The 21,101-nt window shown below is 39.7% G+C and overlaps 1 protein-coding gene across 1 annotated transcript in view; it reads right to left on the bottom strand.

The window, feature by feature from the left end:
• LOC110390353 (E3 ubiquitin-protein ligase Topors-like) overlaps window positions 14,549–21,101 on the bottom strand; it is a 26,838-nt gene continuing 20,285 nt past the window's right edge. Inside the window, 3 exon segments of the mRNA XM_021381622.1 lie at window positions 14,549–14,936; window positions 14,938–14,997; window positions 14,999–16,808. Coding sequence (XP_021237297.1) covers window positions 14,870–14,936; window positions 14,938–14,997; window positions 14,999–16,734 — 1,863 coding nt within the window. The 5' untranslated portion in view covers window positions 16,735–16,808 and the 3' untranslated portion in view covers window positions 14,549–14,869.

The following is a 21,101-nucleotide window of genomic DNA, read 5'->3' on the forward strand; positions in this document are numbered from 1 at the left end:
GAAGAAGGATCATCAGGCACACCACCACTTGGGAAAAAGAAAGAGAATTACACCATGGTAAATTATAATGAGTCAGAAGATTATTACAATTTGATATGTTGGAACCAGCTATGAGAATCTACTACGAAAATACTTGTTTTATTCCATGTTTCCCATATTATTTTGTTTTTGCAATCCCACGGTATGCTATCTTCTTTAGATCATTGCAGTGAGGCAGCAAGGTGCCAAAGTGCACGAAGGAATCAGCAGGAACAAGGATTAACTCCCTCATTTTTTGACTACATTTTAAGCAAATCTCATTGCTGATTTCAATTTCATTTTTGCATAACCTGGTAACATAAGAAGCGTCTTTATATTAAAATGTTTCTTGCTTCCAATCCACTCCTGATCATGAGATGCAATCAGTACATACCACTGAGCTTCCATCACTGAGTAAAGCACCATGGGCTGTGCTGTGCTGGAATGCAAGGTCAACACAGTTATTGGTAAAAGTTCTTTCTCTTAGCTCTTCTCAGTACTGGTGCTCTGCCAAAATTTCAGCAGACATAACAAGGAGCTATTCTCCCAGTTGAATTCAGTGTGTCCTGCTAACATGTGATTCCCCCTCACAGCCTGAGGTGCAGCTGGTGTGAGATGCACAGCAGGCCTCACATCCCATCCCACTGAGGTGGCTTCATAGAAAGTGCTGAGAAGGAAGAGGGAAATGGGAGATCAGCTTCAACCAATCAGAATGCTTTAAATGCCTTAAAAAATTTCTCTTTGAAACTTAAAATGCCTTAAATGCACTTCCTTTTATGGAGAAAATTTACATACAATGAGCATCAATTCCGATTTTCTACTGGAATTGCCTGTATATCAGAATAGCAAGTAAGCCAAAACAAGCACAGAGGTTCCTGGGTTCACCTGCAGGCACAGGTATCACTAAGCCAAATCATACAAATTATGTACTAGATACTGCTTTTTTTTTTTCCTGGAGAAAGCATTCTGAAGCATTTGCGGACAATTTAAGAGCCATCATGGACACAGTACACATCAGGAAGATAAGAGAATTCTCATTTTCAGTCTCTGATGACAGAAGCAAAAGATTTTACTGGGCCTCCTTATCCCACACTTGCAGAACCAAAGAGTGCTTACCCTATGATGGTTAAGAAAGCCTGGTATCAATTCTGTATGCATAAATTCAGCATGAGGCTTTGTTTTCTGTTCTTTGGTCTTCCAGAGAGAAAGAATCTGTGTATTTTGTTTTCAAATTACAATAGCTGGAATTGGACTGCTACTCTTGGCTCTATCCATCTCACTACGGTCTTTGCATCACAACGGTACATGCTGCCATTCATACAGCAAATAGGAAAATGAGGAGAGTAAGTCTAATGATCTTGCAAAACTTAGATCCAAACAGAAGGACAACTGTCAGGTCACTTTGGTGTTGTGTCTGGCACAGTATCAGTTTTGCAAGCCTCCAGACACTTCTGCAATACCAATAATAATTGGATAAAATAACCATATGCACAATTTGTGCGTGTTGCCCTTTAGAACACAGAAAACAATGCAAGCTCTCCTGAGGTTTTTAAATCAGATTCCTGACTGGGAAATAAAGTTATTTTGCATTTATTTCCAAAGGCATTTCAGCTGAAGTTTTTGAATATTTTGTGGTATTTCTTTCTGGCTTTGACAAATGTTTTCTTCATTGTTGAAAATAATTCAAGTTAACAAAGAAGCCAATGTATGGAGCTTCTGCAAATGGATGTATCTATGTAAACCTGGGTTTAATCACTTATTGATTCACCAAGGTTCCTCTACTGTGCCTTCCAAAGCAGTTTTAATACTGTAAAGGAAAGAAAAATATCAAAGCTATGGTCCTAATGGCAAAGTCATTTGCAGTGATCAACTACCATTCATACACATTTGATGAAAAATGACTTATAAATGGTGATTTCATCAAGAAGATAAATTACTTGTAGTTACATTTTGACATGCAGAAAATATTGCAATGTGATTGTGGTTTTCATAATGCTTACCCAAGTTTCTGAAAAAGACTTTCAGGTTCCTCTTCTGTACAGCTTTACCCACGTATGTACATTTTGCACATTTAGAAACACACTTCCCATATCTTTCTTGCTATCAGTTACATTATTTTACCTGAGAAGTGATGCTGCTCTGTGATTTCCGGAAGCACTACAAAATTTAGGGAATAATCTTCTTTGAAGCTGTGTTTCTGCAGCCAGAGAGAGATGTATGACTACAGTACACTGCAGGATCAAACTCTCAGCTCTGCCCTTAAAGTTATGGCTCTGAATTTCCTTCAAGTATGCAAATGACAATCAATTCCAGCAGGATAACAAAATCTAAAATAATACACAACTTCCTCAGCACTCGATAACCTCCCTAAAAAAGAGTTGGTTATTTGCTAACCTCTGCCAATTATCATTTTATTCCGTAATAAGTGTTTGTGATCCTGTAAGCCATAGTGGAGGTAAATGTGAGGAAAGCACATGAGATGGAGGGAAGAGAGAGAGGCATTCAGGAGATGAATGATGTGACGGTTTCATCCAGCACAATGAAGAAGAGCAGGACTTCTGAAAACTTCTTTTACTGTAGGCAAAGTCAGTTGACGCACTTTGAACCCTTTGCACAAAAGGAAATGTCACTCTGCACCCAAACAAGCAGAAATTATGAAGAAATTACCTTCACTTAGGAACAACTCCGAAGAACGTATGCTTGCTTAGTTTATTTCACTTTAATTCTAACCAAGGTGATTTAGGTAAAGAGCACGTTCTCTCTCCAAGAGTACACTGCAAGGATGAGGAAAATTGATTCAAGGCCCAGTTTTGTGACCGGCATCCTGAGTGAACTTGAAGTCGTTATATCTCCTCCTAGTTTAATATTTAATTCTAAGACATCTAGTATTTCCACTGTATATGGTATTTAAATACTGCGATTGGTGCAGAATTATCAGTTCTGATCCCTGCTCCCAGCTGAGGCTGTATGGTGTAACCACAGTGCAAAATGCCATGTCTGCCAGCTCCCCTGCCCATGGGTAAGAAAATCCACAACAGGGTCTAGGGCAAGCACATTGTCGTCAGCATTGTCTGCTCTTAGACGTAACCTGCCTATCTTTACTTTGAAGCACACAGAAAGTACTTTTTAGTCACTTCAATGACTGACATAAAATGTATTTTACCCCCTCAGTAGGCTCTGAATAATACAATTTTCAAGGGGGTGTGAGTGGTGTCATGAGCCATGTCAGACTTATATTAGAATCAAGAGAAACCAAGAGAAAGAGAGAGAAACAAGAAAAGAAGAATAAAATATTTGCTAACTGCATTATTGAATATAATTATTAGGTGGCAAGCATTCACTCACTAGAAAAAAAACACACCAAAGAAGCCAAAGAAATCTCTGCCAGTAAACAGCCAGAACTCAGAACATAGCAAAGCTTCTGCTTCCTGCCTCCAAAAGCTTCAGACAGTTCACAAATGTGCCAGCATTTACAGTAATTTAGCAGGCCCCATCTGACAAGGGTGTCACAGCCCAGCTTTGCAGGGGCTGGACTGTAAATCTTAAAGCCGTGATGTGACTTAGGGAGCAATTACTGTTGTGTCATGAAATAAATAAAAGAAAAACTGTGGTGTGATGAAACTCCATATGATGCTATTTCCTCCTCTGAAAGTCTAGAGAAAGGAAGATTCTATTTTGAGGGATTTTTGCTTATATGCAATGATTGATTTAACAATATGGTCATGCAGACATGCAACCTATTTTAAAATTAGCAGCAGAGACAAAGAGCTGCAAGCTATTTTCAGCATTATATAGACTTACTGAGTCCACACTCAGATCTGCACTATGGACTCAGGTACACAAAAGCATAAGACCGCATTTCTGTGGAAGAAAGCAATGAATGTAATTTTTCCTTACTTCTGAAGCAATTAAACCTAGCACAGTTAAAAAAAGGAGAACCAGTTCATAGATTTTGTTTTCGTACTCTTTAGGACACATATAATAACAATACTCAGAAAGACCTGCATGCCAAAGGCTTATGACTCAGAGCCTTGCACTGCAACAGAACTACCCCTCCAACCCATGGTCTTTCATCCTAAACTATACAGAAATTAGCCTTGGTTCCTTTACAGGACTCTCTTCCTTCAGTCTCATCTACCAAAGGCATTAAAAGACAACCATCTTTCCAACAAGTGTATTTGATGTGTTGTCACTTTCTGGCAGTGTGCCATTTGGAGCAAACTGTATAAAGGCACATACTAATACGATATTCAGAAGTCTACTTTAGAGAAGAAGGGTTTTAGAGACCTATCACCTTCATGGCCTTCAACTGAAACTGTGGACTTTTTAATACTTCTGAGAAAAGGCCCAAACTGTAACATAACAGAGTTTCAGACATGTGCCAAGCTCTCATTACCTACTGCTCAAAGATCAAGATGAGGAAAGAAAATATTCAAGATAATTTGAAGAAGAAAGATCAACCATCACCTCATGAGCTAGACCAAGTATTGATGAAGAAGTGAATAAATAAATAATCCAAAGGTATACCACAAGGAGTTTCATGCAGCACTTTTTCACTTTTTTTTTCTAAAGCAGAACTTGTAGACTGAAAACAACTTTTATTCAGTCAAGAAATTTAAATATATCATTCAATCTATTTGCAGTGCTGGCAAAATCAGCCATACATCCAGAAACACAATACATAAGGATTTTTTCCACAGTAAGTAGTGCAGAAGTCTGAAAGAACATACCTACTTATGCTCAGAAATCACTCGAGGACATGGTCTTGTTATCTATACCCTTCCCTTTTACAGCCTCCTCAGTGGAGCTCACTGTATAATAGAACATATGCTCAAAATCCCCTTGTACCATAGGGGAGTGCAATAACTGACACTGATACAGCATATCCAGCTTGCAAAACTTAAAATTTCCAACACACATTCACACTGGACATTCAAACCTCAATTACAATAACAAGGCACTCAGCCCTGCATGTCCAAGTGATCACACTTGGCTGTAGGTGAGCTTTTCAGCCATGGAGAGCCAACAGGCCTTTTAATAAAAGAAGCAGCAAGAAGAATTGAGCCCACTTAGGATGTGCCAAAGTACAGTTGGAGGAGGAAACAATTTGTCTGCTTTCTCTTCAGCAGGCAAGTAGAACTAGATTGTAAGGAAGGAAGTAAACAGCTTCAGAGTCAGATAAGGTCCAAGGATACCCTAAGGGATCCCAGCGTTTTTCCTGAGATCGTGTTTGGTGAAGAGGATTACAAGCAAAGCTGAGCAGCAGGAAGTCAAGCCCAGGAACCAGAATGGAGTAAGTACCAGTAGCTAAGGAGACAATTCACTGCTGTCTTGTTGCCCAGCATTTAGCAGCCATCAAAACTATTTAATTTCCATTGCTCAAGAAAAACTGTATAAACATGAAAGATGAGAATGTTCTAATAACTTTCCTGCCTTGACATCAAACTCATTAAAGATACAAGGAATATTAGTTCTAAAAATACAAATCTGATTATTCTACTCTAAAGCAAAACTTAAGAAAATTTGAGTACTTGAGGATGAATTGCTTTCATACTTTGTAATTCATTTTCAAATGTCTGAGGGAGAGATCAATTTACCTTATCCAGCATTTTAGCATATCATCAAAATAACCTGCTTCTATATCATGGCTTGAACAACCACATAAAAACTCATGAAAACACAGCAGAAGAGATGAGCCTTCATCTGCCTCAAACAGATGTGGAACACATGCTAGAAGACAAAAAAAGTCACCATTTTCCAACTTCCTAAAACTTCCTTGGATAAATCTGCCTCCGAGTATCTTCTCCTCACCTGTGAAATGCATAAATCTCTGCTATCACTACTTGTCAGGTGTCTGTCAGTTTTCCAGGCATAGCCTTCCTGTTTTTGTGTAGCTCTGCCACAAGAAGTCCCCAGTCATGGCATCCTATCGCACTGCTGTTGGAACAAGAGTGTTGCTCTTTTCACAGTTTAACTATGCTGTTTCTCTTCAGGTCTTCATGACAGCATAGAAAAGTTCTTGGCAAGGGCTTCCAGAACATTACAAAGCAGTTCCTGAACAGTGTTTGCTCTCGAAAATGATAAACACATACAGTAGAGGAGGGATTTTCACATTACTGCAAGCTCATGAAGCCCCACCAGTATACTAGGTGCTGAAGACCATTGTCCACTAAGAATCCATGCAAATTTTAGAGACCAAAAATAGAATTTAAATGAAAACAAAAAGCTTACCTCCACTGTAATAGGCACCAGCAACAATGAAGTTCTGCTGAAAGCATCTCCATGCTTTACCTGAATCTGCTCGTTAGGCTACACACTTTTCAGATGCTTGTTACCTAGATACTGCAGGAAAGTAATTCTTTTATAATAAGAGATTTCTGGGCTCGTGAAGAGTAAGTTAACTAAAGTGTATAAATAAATAAGGCAGCAATCTGTTGTCTACATACGGATAAATAACATTTGTTTGCAGCACAGTCTGACTTTAATTGAGGTAGACATTCAAACAGCATACTTGGGCAGTTCATATTTATTTGTTCTACTTTTCCCCAGCTCCAATTCATGAAATTGACACCATTTCTGCAAAAGCCGAAAATCCCCAGAAACCTATCCTTTATATTTCAGGAGGCGTGGGATGAGGAGGCAGCTTTTCTTAAGAAAGCAATGGTAGAGAATATAGAAGGAATATGCTATGTAGAAGGTCAGTGCTGACAAATTAAATTCTGACCATAATACACAAAAAGTAGCACTAAGTAGATTCAACCAATAAGCAACATACTCTGTTCTTCCATGGTGTCTTACATATTCTTGATCTTTTTCTGTAAAAAAGATATTCTCACTTCACAATAACAGTCCAGGTCTGGATATTTCTGGGTTTCTTTAATGGCCATACTTCAGAAATCACTGGGCTCCTCATGGAGTTATCACTTAATGAATTCTCCAGAGCTGCTGAGATTTTACTATCAGCCATCCAAGATCAATGGAAAGACCAGAAAAATCTACTGTGGAATGAATAAGGAAAAAAAGATAAGACGTCTTTCCATCTTTCAGAAACTGAGCAAATACAGAAATGAAATCATACAATAAGGGTAGGAGATGACAGAGAGAATAGCAAGTAAAAGCAAACACCTTCCAACTATACATCTCTTCATCACCCGATTCAATGTCACATAGAAAAGTAATGCTGCCTTTAGCGGCAGCCACTCATAGAAAGGACCAGCAGTACATTGTGGTCATTATTTCTATCGCAGATAGTCTTGTTTCAAGTTTTGCTATGCTGGAAAGATCATCTTTACATTGGGAATGGGTCATGTATTATCACAGCCTCTGCTGCTTCAGTGCTAAATACCAGGACAGACAGCAGAGATGTTTCATGAGCCTATACAAAGAATATACAAATGTGTAGCACAGAACTACTGAGGAGAAAGTACAAAGTAAGCCCATAACAGTAACTTGGTCTTTACCATTCTGGAAACATATGTTTAATTTATTCTTTTCATTGTTTAAAATAATGCTTTTATACTTAAATAAAGGTTTCACTGTAACAATTTCACTATTTCAAACAACAGGAAAAAAAACCCTTGTATAAATACAAGACATGATTCTGCCCAAGTGAGTTCCACTTGGAAATATCACTTCTTATCCCCAAGATATGCCCACAAAATTCAGGATGGCTTCATGCTCTCCATGCAGAATTCTATGAAAACACCACTGCTGTTGCATGCTCAGAAATACCGGTCCATCCAAGTATCCAGCTGATGGTAACAGTGCCTCCCATGAGGTCAGCCACAAACTCCAGGAAAAAAATTAAGTCCTTGTCCCAGGTAATACTAAGAAGTTTTGAACAGCGGAAATTGATTTCACCAGATTGTACAAGAATCACTGAAAGGAAGACAGCAGTCATATGCATTAAATTCTATGCAAAAACAAAAAACAAAAAACAAACAAACAAAAAAAAAACCAAAGAAAACCCCCTTCAGTGAAATAGTGCCCTTATAGTCTGCTTTCTTTAAGCTGATAAAAACATGAACTTATAATTCAAAGAAACCACTTTCTTCCTGTTCACCAAATTTGGCCATGAGTCATTAAAGAATTCATCCATACAAGCTCAAAAGAAGGGATTAACCTGAAATTCTCAGCAAGGCTTGAGAAGAGACACTGCAAGGAGAACCTTTCTTGGGAAGAGAAAGACATAGGCCGCACTTTGGATGTTTTAGAAAATAAACCATTTAATAGATGTGAACTGTGTTGACACAGTCATCGTTATTCTTGTCTATCATGATCTACAAGGAGATGCATGTGATAGAATGACTCAGGGAAGAAGGTCACCAAGCACAAGTAATGACAGGTAACGATGAAGCTACAGTTAAGGGTATCATTTCCTGTGTAAGAACAACATAGGGTACACTTGGTTGTTAACCACTTTTCTAAGCCCATTTCTGTGCTGGCTGAAATCCCAGTTGAGATCTCAATGTCGAAACCAGTGATGGCTTGTCTGGGCTATCCTCTGCTTTTAAGGTCTGAATGTGCAATTAAGTATGCAACAAATAAATAATTAATTTTGGAATATTTGGTTTTAGTTTAGTTAGGAGAACCCAAAGCACTAGGTACCAGCTAGAGACATGGACATCAGACTAGGACTAAGGACCTAGAATTTTAAATCTTTGTTTTAGTCTTAGTAAGCCATTCCATGTGCCTGTCTTTTTCTCTCCAGTTAGTCTTGTGATTATAGTTACTTACCTCATCTTCAATTTCACTCTCATTAATAACAATAAATATTAAGTTTTATTACTATCTTGCATACCTAATCATATATCAGTTTTTTTTAAAATCAGATATTATTAAAAAATTAGATCTTTAATTAAGCATATAAGGTTGAAACTTCACACAGCATGTAGCAAGGTGGATGTGGTATAAAAGCTGCAATGAGATCAGAAATTTTTCTTTTGATGTAAAAGGTCAATATATGCAGATCCTTCCTTTCAGGGACAGAGATAGATTTGCATTTCAGAGCATGTATGTTCTTAGCATTTGGTAGTAAATGAAGTTGCAGCTGCAACTCTGTTTATATGAGTTTGTAGCAAATTCTAGCCCCCAAAATGGGAAAAGAATATTTCAGCCATTATTATAAAATGGGCCAAAAGAGGCAAAAGACAATGCAGGAATAAAGGAGGCTATGGAGACTAAACCTAATCTGATGAACACTCCAGACTGTAAAATATATATATATATATTATTAATACTTAAAAATACAAAGTTTACTCAGTTTTAGAAAAGTGGAGGGTCCACTGTTATTTCTAAGAGCTATTATGTAATCTCAAAACAGAAGATGTGCCACCGTGCAAGAACAGAAGGAAAGAATGAAGGTTGTATGATCAGCCTTCTTCATTTCTGAACTTCTGAATGCAGCAACCAGGCAACCATAGCATTTCCTTAATACATTTTTTCATCAGAGATGCACAATACATGCACCAATATTGGGTCACAACAGGGTTTCTGCCACCAAGCATTAGCATATACTATGCTTTCCAGTACATTTTTTTCTTTTAATAGAGAGTCCTAGCTAGCCATGATTGGTATCATTTCCTCTGTGACCTTTTTTCTTTTTTTTTTTTGCAGTATGATTGCTTCAATGGGAGCTTGCCATGTTGTTTTGATGAGAAAAAGAAATGCTTTATTAGATAAGAAAGATAGGTCATTTGAAAAGATAATACAGGCATCATTTTCTTCAGGCTGAAGAAAAAGGAGACAAAAGATCCCGTTGTATCCAAAATGCCCATATGCTTTTTCCACAAAGCTTGCTTACCTGTACCTGTGTTGCAAAACTGAAACTGTTTTGTTTTGTTTTTCATTATTGTTTGAAAGAGATACTGTACAGAATTGTTTTTTTTCTTTTTGATAGGTAGGTGTTATTCTTTATTTCCTTGGTTCCCTGATGAGCTGTTTCCAATTCATACACAGTCGTCATATAAAAACTGCTTAGAGGAATACTCAGATCAGATGCAGGAGTTTGCCAAAGCTGCTTCTAAAAATCACTATTCATGACTATCGAAACAGAACAACACACCCACACCAAACTCATGATCTCTTCACTAGGTACACACAACTGCTTTAGAGTGGATTAGAGCAGCACTGAAGTAAGCCAAGAAAATCAACTTTGTTCATAACAATATGCGCCAGCGGAGGTGACCCACCATCGCCACTGCTGAAACGCAACATCCATCACCTCACTGCACTCACATCCACTGGTTGGTCTCCATCAACATTCAGCAAGCGTTGATGAATACCAGTGGGTGCCATTTTTCCCGCATGGAGGAATTCAGTTCCACACTTTTGCTTCATCCACACGTCCATGTCAGATGCCATTCGGTCAGACTGCCCCTCTGCCGCTGCCTGCTGCATGGCAATAACATGTAACAGGATATTGGTGGGAAGGTTCAACATCTACTGCTGTACCACCAACATCACCTCCAACACTGCGGGCCAACATAAATAAAATAGGAGGCATTACTTTCAGAGCACCCCTAGTGCGTATGTGTACATGTATATATATTAATTTTTTTTTTTGACAGAATTAAAATATGAAGAAATTACTTCTGATACCTATCTGAGACTGATAAGGAATGTCTCATCAATGTGAAGCAGTCAACATCACTTTGTGGACAGTTTTACATTTGAAAGCATTTCTTCGGAGTCGTTTGCTTTTGAATGGGAGGGCCCAGGGGCAAATGAAACCAGCTTGATAGAGAAGACTGGGAGATGATACCTCTGTATCCTGTGAAGGCTAGATACAAGCTGACATCTCCCTGCATAAATCTGCTGATTTAAATTTGCAAGGCCTGGAAGATGGGAGCAAAGGAGAGAGAGATTCCTGAAACTAGAAGCTGTCACTCCAAAAGAGCTGGTTCGACCACTCTGGACTATAAGTAAAGGTTTGTACAGTCATACAAACCAACAAAACTGACCAAGCCATACTGACCAACGCAACCTCAGAGGACTCACCACCACTGAAGATCAACACCTGAATCCAAGACACTGCTGGATGGAGAAGTGGTGAACTGCTTTACTGAGTCTGTACATCTGTCTGTCTCTCTTTCCCCATTTTCTCTCTTTTCCTTTTATCTGTTTTTATTCTTTTACTCTTTGTAGTAGCGATTGTCTAGTATTGTCATACCTGTAACACTTATTAACCATAATTAGCAAATTAGCCAATTTTACATTCTCGTAGAGTATTAGTTGCTGTTAAGAAAGCTTTCCATAAATTGATGTGTATTATTCCTCTGAGTTTTGGATGACTCCGTCACAGTAGTGACCCCTGTTGACTAGGGGAGGCGTGATTCAGGAGATAAAAATACATTCACCTTCCTCGAAACCTACTGAGTGGAACGAGACGATACCCCATAGATATATATATTTTTGGAAGTCAAATACATGTGGTCCTTCACCTCTTATCCCACTGAAGAAGAAACTACAGCATAAAGCAAGGTAATACATTTCTCCTTCAATCACCAAACACATTTCAGTTGAGGAAATTGAGTTCTTGCTGCCTTGAATCTACATTTGTTTTACAAGTATCATATTTTCATGACACATAAAAGAATATAAGCCAGAGTATCTTCACCTCATTTCCTCATACTCCCTGAAACCACAACTACCCTCCCATCTGCAAAACTACACCAATACTTCCTCAAAAAGCCATGACTTTTAGTGCAACATCCACAAGTTTCTTGAACATCTCCAGGGATGAAGACTCAACCACCTCCCTGGGCAGTTTATTCCAGAGTCTGATCACTCTTTCAGGGAAGTTTCTCCTAATATCCAACCAAACCGAATGATGATCCCATTCAGTTCCACTCTTGGGTACTGGTGACATTATCAGATTACTCAGGCTGTGTGCCTGTACCTCATAGCAGTAAAACATCCCAAGTGACTTTCAGCTTTGCAAGGTACAGCTGGATTAACAGAATTGTGAATACAGCAATACATAGTTGTTGCTTAATTGTGAAGCATTTCACTAACTGATGCTTAGCTAACATTCATGCAACTGCCTAACTTAATCAAAATTCATTTTTTTATTTGAAGAGCTTTAAATCTTTCCCTTAATTCCTCCTGCTTTTTGCTTCAGGGATTTCAGATTAACTTGTTTTTATTTTTATTTTATTCTACACTGTGCCTGCACCATTCTCTCTTCTGTTACTATAGCAAATGTTGTTTCTTCAGCTAATCTTTCATTTAATACATTTTTTTTACCCAATAAAACAGAAAATTGAAAGTTCCAGTTCCTGACCTTATCACAAGCTCCAATGCAGAGCAGGAAGCAGAATGCATCCCCAGCTGGGCATCTGTATGTATTTTCTCAGCAATCAGCAGCAGCCAAACAGCAGCAGCCCAGACTTAGAGATGAATTAATTTTTCCTACCCCACAGCAAAGCTACTAATTACTATCTGAACTAGGTGGCATGATATCCCTTACACTTTGCTCACTTCACATGTAATCATTGTTGAGCTACTTCTGGCACTGTGTGATTTGGGGATCCTAATGGAAGAACAGTTCAGACCAACCCACAGCTCGCTACTCGTAGCCCTTGCAGTGGGTGCCCTTACCAGGATGGTATAAACTGACAAGGAAACTCCACTGAAAAGGTGTCACCCCTTTCTCTCTCCACAGTGTCCTCTGCAATGTTCACACCAGCACTCTGACATAACAAACCTCGGTACTCAGTGTCCTTGCAAAGGATAGCACGCAGCTGAATGATGGGGCTGGAAGAATTTCCTCTCTCATTTTTTAAAGAAAGGAAAACAACCCCCTTCATACCCCTATATAGGACTGAGAGGTAGCTCTAAAGAAGGGCAGAAGGCTTCGTTGTTGAAAGAAGTTGTGCCTTACTCTAATGCCAACCAGGAAAACTTACTTTTAAAAAGCTGAACTCTGAGCAGCTCAATCAAGCAGAACAGATACAAACTGCTGGTTTATAAGCAACTGCCCTGAACATTCCAGGCAGCTTTTTCCTCCAAGCCTTGCTGTGGACAGCCCAGCGGCTTGCAACCTGCTGCATCAAGCACCACACCTACCCAGTGAGTGCTAAGGCTTTCTCTTCCCTCATCCTTCCAGCCCAGACTGGCTGCTGTTTTTGCCATGCATAACCAGACAGCTTCTACCTCCCACCTAGAAACCCACCTGCCCCACCTCTGCTGGCAACAGCTCTTCTAAGTGTGCTCCACAGGAAGAGTTTCCCTTCTATTGAAGGAACCTACCTGAGCCAAGCTTTAGCAGGCTGCAGAGAATAAGCAAATAGAAAAGAAACTTCACTGTAGAGGTGACCACACCACTGAACAGCAGCGGGTTGCCTGTGCAGCTCCCAGCAGAGCATGGAGGGGGACATAAATACTCCGGATTAGGCTCTGAGACAGCCTCTGGAGGGGGAAATAATTTCAGTGACTGCCAAAAATTTGAAGAATTTTGCCCTGTAGCTTCAAGTGTGTGGCTGTTAAAAGGAGATGTACTTTCACTGTAAAAAAAGAGCAGTAACACTATTTCCTGTTGAGAGAAACACAATTTGCATGAAACCTCTGAAAACTCTGAAAATTATCATTAAAATACAAACCGATTCAAATGCATTAGGAAATGAAACAGAGACTAGCGAATAGTTTGGGTAGCTTAAAGCATGTAAGCGGTAACAGATGCATTCCTTGCTTTTAAAATGAGTTACTAACTATGAATTTGATAATTCAGCAAAGGAAAAAATACGTTAGGATTAATTCTGAAGACTTTTACAAACCAAAGCTGAAAATTGAAGCTTAATTAAGATGTCCGAGGAAAAAAAAGCACCAAGAAACAGGTTAACATGTTCAGTACTCTGTCCATAGTGCATTCCCACAGCACTGCACTGTGGGAAGGAGTCACTCTGAAGCAGAGAAGCAGTGAGGAGGAAGCAGCAGAGACAAACATTGTTATGGACTGACTGCAACCACCCCACCGTCACCTGTGCTGCTCAGGAAAGCAGAAGGATCAGGAATGAAGCCATCTCTGGGAAGAAAAAGTGTGGGGGAAAGTGGGTCTAAGTTTTTGTTTCTCACCATCCTACTCTATTTTGAACTGAAAGTAAATTTGCTAAGTTTGGACTGGCCATGGCAGTAATCGCCAAGTGATCTCCCTGTGTCCATCTCTACCCAGGAGCTTTTCCATCCTGTTTTCTCCCTATATCCTGTCAAGGGCAGGATGTGAGAGTGACTGTACAGTCATCCAAAAGCCAGCCACGGCCAAACCCACCACATAGGAAGGCAGTTCTACAGAAGGCAGCTTCCTGGATTAGGACAGGGAACGTGTGCTGTGCCCAGACCTGGAGACCCTGATCCTTCCTGGCCCTGTACAACACACAGCACAACCGCCAGAGGTGCAAGCTGGGAACACGTTGAAAACAGCGAGCTCGGGAGGAGCTGCCAAAGACTGATGCCTCCCCGTACGCAGTGGTAGGGCACATGGAAACGGGCTCCACTAGAGTTGCACAGATCAAAAATACTTCGCAGATCCAAAGCAACATGATCAAAGTTATTCCCACTTTCAGTGAGAGCTAGGACCTGAAAGCCACCCAGCCTGGAGCACCCCTGATAGCACCAACATATGCAGTGTCATACAACACCCCAACCTGAAAGAGATGTATTGTGCTGACAAAGTATATAGACCATGGATTTGCTTTTTTCTGAACAAAGTCTTTATTAATATTTCAACATAATTTATGTTTCTGGAAGGGCTATTCAATACGTACATAGAAATTGCTTACTACTTTTCAGAGATCAACTTAGACCACACACGAATCTGGTGGTACAATTAGTATGAATAATTTTTTTTTATGAACTAGACATGTTTCCAGTGATGTTTCTGGTGTTTCTTCTTATGGTTTTTCTTTTCAGCACACTTCATTGTCTGTTCCTTTTCTCTCACAGAATCCCACCACAGTTGGACTTCTCATCTGTTTCTTTTTGTTTTGTCTCACTGCTCGCTTGGCTGTCTGAAGGGCTGCCTTCATTTTTGAAGCAGTCACCAAATTCTGAGATCAATCTCTTGAGGCTATTTTCTCTCTGCAGACTGGTGCTCCCCTTCTCTGCGTTCTCCAAGTGTCGAGTTTTATACTTCCTCTTTCCACCAGGCTTTTTGCTTCTAGTTCTGTCTGTCTCTCCAGATGGGCTTCTCGATCTGGAGCTTGATCGACTGCTTGATCTGCATCGTTCGTAACAGCAGTCCTGTCTCTCCTGGAGTCCTGTCTGGCTATGCAGATCTGTCCTTTCAGTGGAGGACTGGATCCTGAATTCTGGACCAGCAGAGTTCCTTGAACAGTGAGCTGTAGGCTCACTGCAGGAGGAGCCATCTCCAACTGTCTTTTGACTACAAGAAGGGTAATCCCACTGATATCTGCTTTGGTAACAGGCTCTTCTGTAATAACAATCACTGTCTCGGCTGCTTGACCTCCTTTGGCCATAGTCTTTGCGGTATGTCCGTGATCTGCTTGAATCTCCAGAGGTAATGCTCTCAGAACTGCTGGAGCCGCTCTGTCTTTTTAGGGAGGGGCTCAAGTCACGAGGCCTTGACCTCCTGCTTCTTTTGCTCTGATGTTTGCTACCGTCTCTGCTTTTTGAGAGTCTCTTTTTAAGCTGGTGTTCACTGTGACGCTTCCTTCGAGGCTGATGGCCATGACTGTCATCACTGTTCTGTGAACAGGCCTGCGGACTCCTGGTCTTTCTCTTTCGGGACAGTGTCTGGCTACAAGGAGAGCATGCATTGTCTGTCCCTGGAGATGGACTCCAGTCTGAGTCGTGTGGAGAAGGATCTTTTATTTTATCTTTGTTCTTCTGTTCATCTTCCGACACTGTTTTCTTGACTACAGAGGACAAGGAGCTTTGACAACTACTCACATGCTCCTTGTACAAGGGGGAGTGAGGTGATGAACTGCTGCTTGGTTCTCTGTCACTCCAGCTGTGACCCTGGATTGACTGCTCTTTGTTCACATCTTCCCTCTTCTCCTCCCCAGTGGAGACCTCAGAGTCTGAGGACAGCTCAGTCAGTTCTGGTGTCCTGTCAGCATAGCTATTAACACAGCCAGCGATATCATGATACTCTGATGAAGAGTCACTGTCTCTGGAGTCAACACCGGCCTGTAACTGAGGCTGCAGTGTGGTTCCCTTCCAAGCAGAGTCCTCATCAGAGCTCTCTAATAACTCTGGAAGAGAAGTTACAATTGCATCATACTCTTCTGAATGGAAATACGAAGGCCCTGGAGTTTCATCTTCCCAAGGGACCTGACCAACACTATAGTCAGGTGAACCATGCTCTAGCTCTTCAGAATCTGCCTCATCTGGAAAGACTGCAGGAACTGTTGACTCTGAGCTGTTTCCTTCATCATGTGGTGGTGTAGGATAGTCATAATTGGCATCCTGATCCCATGCCTCTAAGTCAAAAGGGCTTTGAACCAATCTGACAGTGCTGCGATCAGAATTGGAAGAAGATTCATTTTCTGAAGGGCTAGATACGTCATCTTCATCGATAACTGTATGAGAAATAGAAAAGAAGGGCTTTTTGCAGAGTGGGCAATCTGCTTTGACTTTCGACCATTCCTGGACACAGCGGAAGCAGAACCTGTGCGAGCAATTATCTAGATATGCAACATTGTCAAATCTGTCCAAGCAAATGGGGCACTTAGAGTCAGGAGAGGCATCTGCTGACATCGTCTGCAGCTTGCTGGTGCTAGCTTTGGGCTAACAGCTGCTGTCCTCTGCAAACAGGCTGTGCGAGCCGTGTTCTACAAAAGAAAGAGACAAAAAGATCTGTGTGTGTATGGGGAGAAAATTGTTTATGCCTTACAAAAAAAGCTCAGTCTTGTTGGGTTCCCCCCCAACCAAGACAAAAACACTATGAAAGCCAATCCAAAATTAAAATCTAAGACTACAGCTTGGACCCAAATGACTGTAAATAAAATAATCTAAGCCAGATAGGCAGCTCACTCTAGATTTAATTCAGCTGCTACAGTCAGGCCTTTGTATTAACTTTAGCAAGCTACAGTTATGATCAAATTGGTTACAATGGGGCTGACACAGTTTCTATAGGGATCTGCAAAACAATTCTCAAAATTACACTACAAAAAGCAAGAGTTGTGGGTTTTTTTCCTAATTCCCATGACTTCTGTCTTTTTTAACAACAAAATGGTACCATGATAGTGGCACACATGCCAAGGGCCCTTAAACTTTTACCTGCTGCAGAAGACCCAAACTGTTAGGGCAATCAAGTACAGTGATAGTAAATTAGCATGTGACTACCTTTTTGTGTGTGTTGCCCCATTCATTCTACCCTCATATCATTTAAAGGCAAAAAGACTGTTATGAGTAAAAAGATCAAATGTAAATAAATCTTTTAATTTCCAAATTAGAGAATACGCAGTCTGTGTTTTACTGAAGATCAAAAGCTTGGCCATTTCCACAATGTTACAACTGTCAACATTACATATAATCTGACAACTACGACAAATAATTCAGCAAGATATGTGCCCTGCTGAGCTTGTGCCTGGTTTTGGAAGAATTTCTGTCAACACTTTGGTCAAAACTTCAGAAAAAAAATTGTTCCCATAAAACTATGTTTCTTCAAAATTTCACCCTTTAATACAGGATGTGGAAAGGCTCAGCACAATAACAAGTCCTTGCTATTGAATACTACCCTGCAACCTAGACTTGGAAAATTAAGGATAGATATAAGGAATACTGAGAAGCCAGGAAAGTATAATTTTAAGGCCAGTTGCCAACAAAAGGTAGAAGTGTTTTCTGATTAATATTTGGGTTTCAAAAGATCAGTATGGAAGAAAATGAAACCAGACATGAATTGGTTACATATAGGTGGCAGTATATCAGCATTTTTAGACATGCAACACAATTCCCAGTGCAAAAGAAGCCTCTCAAATACTGCTTTGTCCTATGGGACTATTGTGTTAATCCAATACACTGTGCAAGACTTCTGTTCTAGGATCTGCAAATCTGATATACTAGTTACATCTTCTCATGATAGTTATTTCAGTTATATTACAGAATTCTGGAGATGCAGCTTTGTGAGAAGCTTTGTGGTAGCGTTACAGTGAAACTGTTTAATTCGTTTCACCTTTATTAATACTCTGTAGCCACACATACTTCATGCACACTCATACAATTTCCCCAAATTACTACAAGTTTATCTACAGAAATTCAGATAACGGGAAAAATGCCTGAATGCAGGTGTTCAGCACTCTCCGAAATATAAACATGTTCTGGTTGTGTCAGATCAGGCACTGAAAGATTTAAAAAACTTTTAATTTACTTTTTACTTATGAAAGCTGAAAGCAATTCAACCTGCCCTTCAACCACCTTATTAAACTGCAGAGTAGAATGACATACTTGTTGTCTAAGGAAGCCAATACAGTAAGAAGAGTTAAGAAGGATCCTATCTGCACTGATAGTATTTGGCATCTTGGGCAATTTTTCTCGCCCAGTCAGTAGGAGACTTAAGTTTTCAGATAGCTCTCCAACTTCTAAGTTGGGGGTTCTAAGAGGGGCTTCTCCTTCAGCTGCTACTGTGTGGGGGTCAAAGACGAGGTTTAGTAATCTCATATCTTTCTTCAGGTGGAAGAGCAGACCAGTGAGACCCATGAGCAACAGCAGCTTCAAAAGAGGGTAAGTTTCCAGTGGGAGATAGGTACTTCATCTTCTGTGTTTTGTCATGTTTTAGTTTATTATTTTTTTCAAAAGTTACTTGGTTCTTGAGTCCTTTGGTTCTACAGCTACCAGCTGCACAAGGTTTCACTTTTCAACAGGCACAAAGAGATTTTGTTAACATCTCTTAATAGAGGAAACAAAAATGTAAATATGTTTTGCCAGAAAACTATTTCTTATCTAAGCAAGGCAAGGCTGAGAGAGAAGTGAGCACCTTTCCATAACATTTTGTTAACAGTTCTGGTAGCATAACTGCACATCAGTATTTTCTCCCTGGCTTCCAATTTACCGCTCCTAGTTTCCCCCACAACTCTGACTATGGTTTCTATTTATTCTACTTACTCTACTCTGGCTATGTATTCTCACCATATTATATTCATCCTTCCACTATCTTTTTCTTTTCAATTCTTGTTCTCCAAGGTATGAATGTCTAAGTTATAAACTTGATTGCCACAGTACTATCTGCACTGTGATACTGGACAACATATTTGGGATAACTAGTGAATTCTCGCAACTTGCATAAAGCCTCCAAAAGAAGTAGAATTATCTCTAAAACTGTACCTGTATAAGAAAACCTGGGAAACTTTTTTCTGTGGCTTTCATACCTGAAGTCTGGCACACCTGGTAAACTTCCACTATCTGTGAAAAACAACACTAAGCTACTATTTCTAGCTCTTCAGTAACTCTTTCTAGTCTGACATCCTTAGCTAAAAAATGAGCTACAAATTGCATTTTTATTTCTTGTTTGATCTTAACTTTTTTTTTTTAAATATCTTATTTGAAGACAGCTAACTCAGAAAGATCAAGGACTTTCCACTTCCACAAGCACAGCTTTGGTTGTAACTGGTAGAGTAGACAACACTGTCAGTATAACAATGGCTCTGAGCCATTCTAGGGGTTCAGAAGTGACTGGTTTTCTACTTGTGTAAGCCTTATGGGCTCCTTTGAAATTTGCAAAGGCCTGAGAGAAAGTAACACCCACTTAGAAGCTTAGTAGGTAGGTAGCTTAGGCCTATCAGGAAAGCTTTCTGCCATTGAGCATGCTGGTGAAGAACATTTCTAAGCTTGAATTCCAGGGAGTTCATACCAGATGGGCATCAGTATCTAAGGCAAAGAGTGTGAAAATGGAGGCTGAGTTACTCTATAGCTTAATTCTCTTTAGATTGTACATGAAATAATTTGCTCATGCAGATCAAGCATGTTGGTAGAATGGTTGACATTTTTCACTCAGCTAATTTCAAGACTTCCAAGTTTTACTAGATGTATAACCCCGCTGCCATTCTGAGTACGGTGCCCAAAAATTTAGCAAGCGTTGTCCCACAAAGTACTCTAGCCTTGAAATATCCAGAGCAATGGCTACAAACGAACTTTAAAAGTTTGGAGTGACTTATGAATAGAAAACAAATTTGCTTTATCAGTTCTTACCAACTGTTAATAATTTTAGAGTCACTGTATCAGCCTCACACATATTGCCCTCCATCATATAAATAGGTGACAAATTTCTTCCTGTCACATTTAATCGAAGAATCTAAAGGAAAGCATAGAACCTTATTCACTTACAGAGGGACAACAGGAAGAAAAAACCCAATGCTTTCTTATGCATGCAAGGAATAATTGGGATATTTCAATGCTGTATGTCCGCGTTTAAACTGACTTCAGTGGATCTCTCCATATATCTAAATGATCTGACTGAAATGTCTAAAAAATAAATTTGAGTTAAAAACCAGTAGGAATAGATACAGTATAATTGACAATTTATACCAAAACACAATGTTTTCAGATATGAAATAAAAAAAAGAGAAATACAAACGCTATAATCATGTTTGCTAAAGAGACATGAAACCATATATAAAAACTTCAAGATTACTAAAAGAAGGGAAGCATGGAGAGATGATATTTAAGCACGATATTACACAGTGATTGCCAACAGAAGATCTCTTGGAAGTTTCCAGGAGACAAGGGAGAAGAATCTTTAATTTTAACGTCTCCAAAGCTTGACTTGTCCTGTAACATTTATAAAATATTGAAAGAGAAAAAAGAAAGCGATATGGATATCAATTCTGTGGCTGGCTTTAGTTGCCCTTGAAAGCACCTGCCATAAATCTTGGATGAAGCCAAATAAGACTGATGATTTTGATCTTCAATTCATTCTTTCCTATCCTTCAAAGGTAAGTGATCCTGATGGAACTGGAGATAAGCAGAATGGCTGTCTTTTGTAATCTTAATATCCAGTGATCTATATATCCACTTTAGTGAAGTCAGGCCATTTCCCCCCTCTAATTTTGGAGAGTTTTTTTGTCTGTGCGTATGCACATGTGTGAGCACACACGTCTACTCTTGTGTGTGAACAGATGAAAACTAGG

The sequence above is a fragment of the Numida meleagris genome, chromosome Z (assembly GCF_002078875.1).
Source record: "Numida meleagris isolate 19003 breed g44 Domestic line chromosome Z, NumMel1.0, whole genome shotgun sequence".
Lineage (NCBI taxonomy): Eukaryota > Metazoa > Chordata > Aves > Galliformes > Numididae > Numida > Numida meleagris.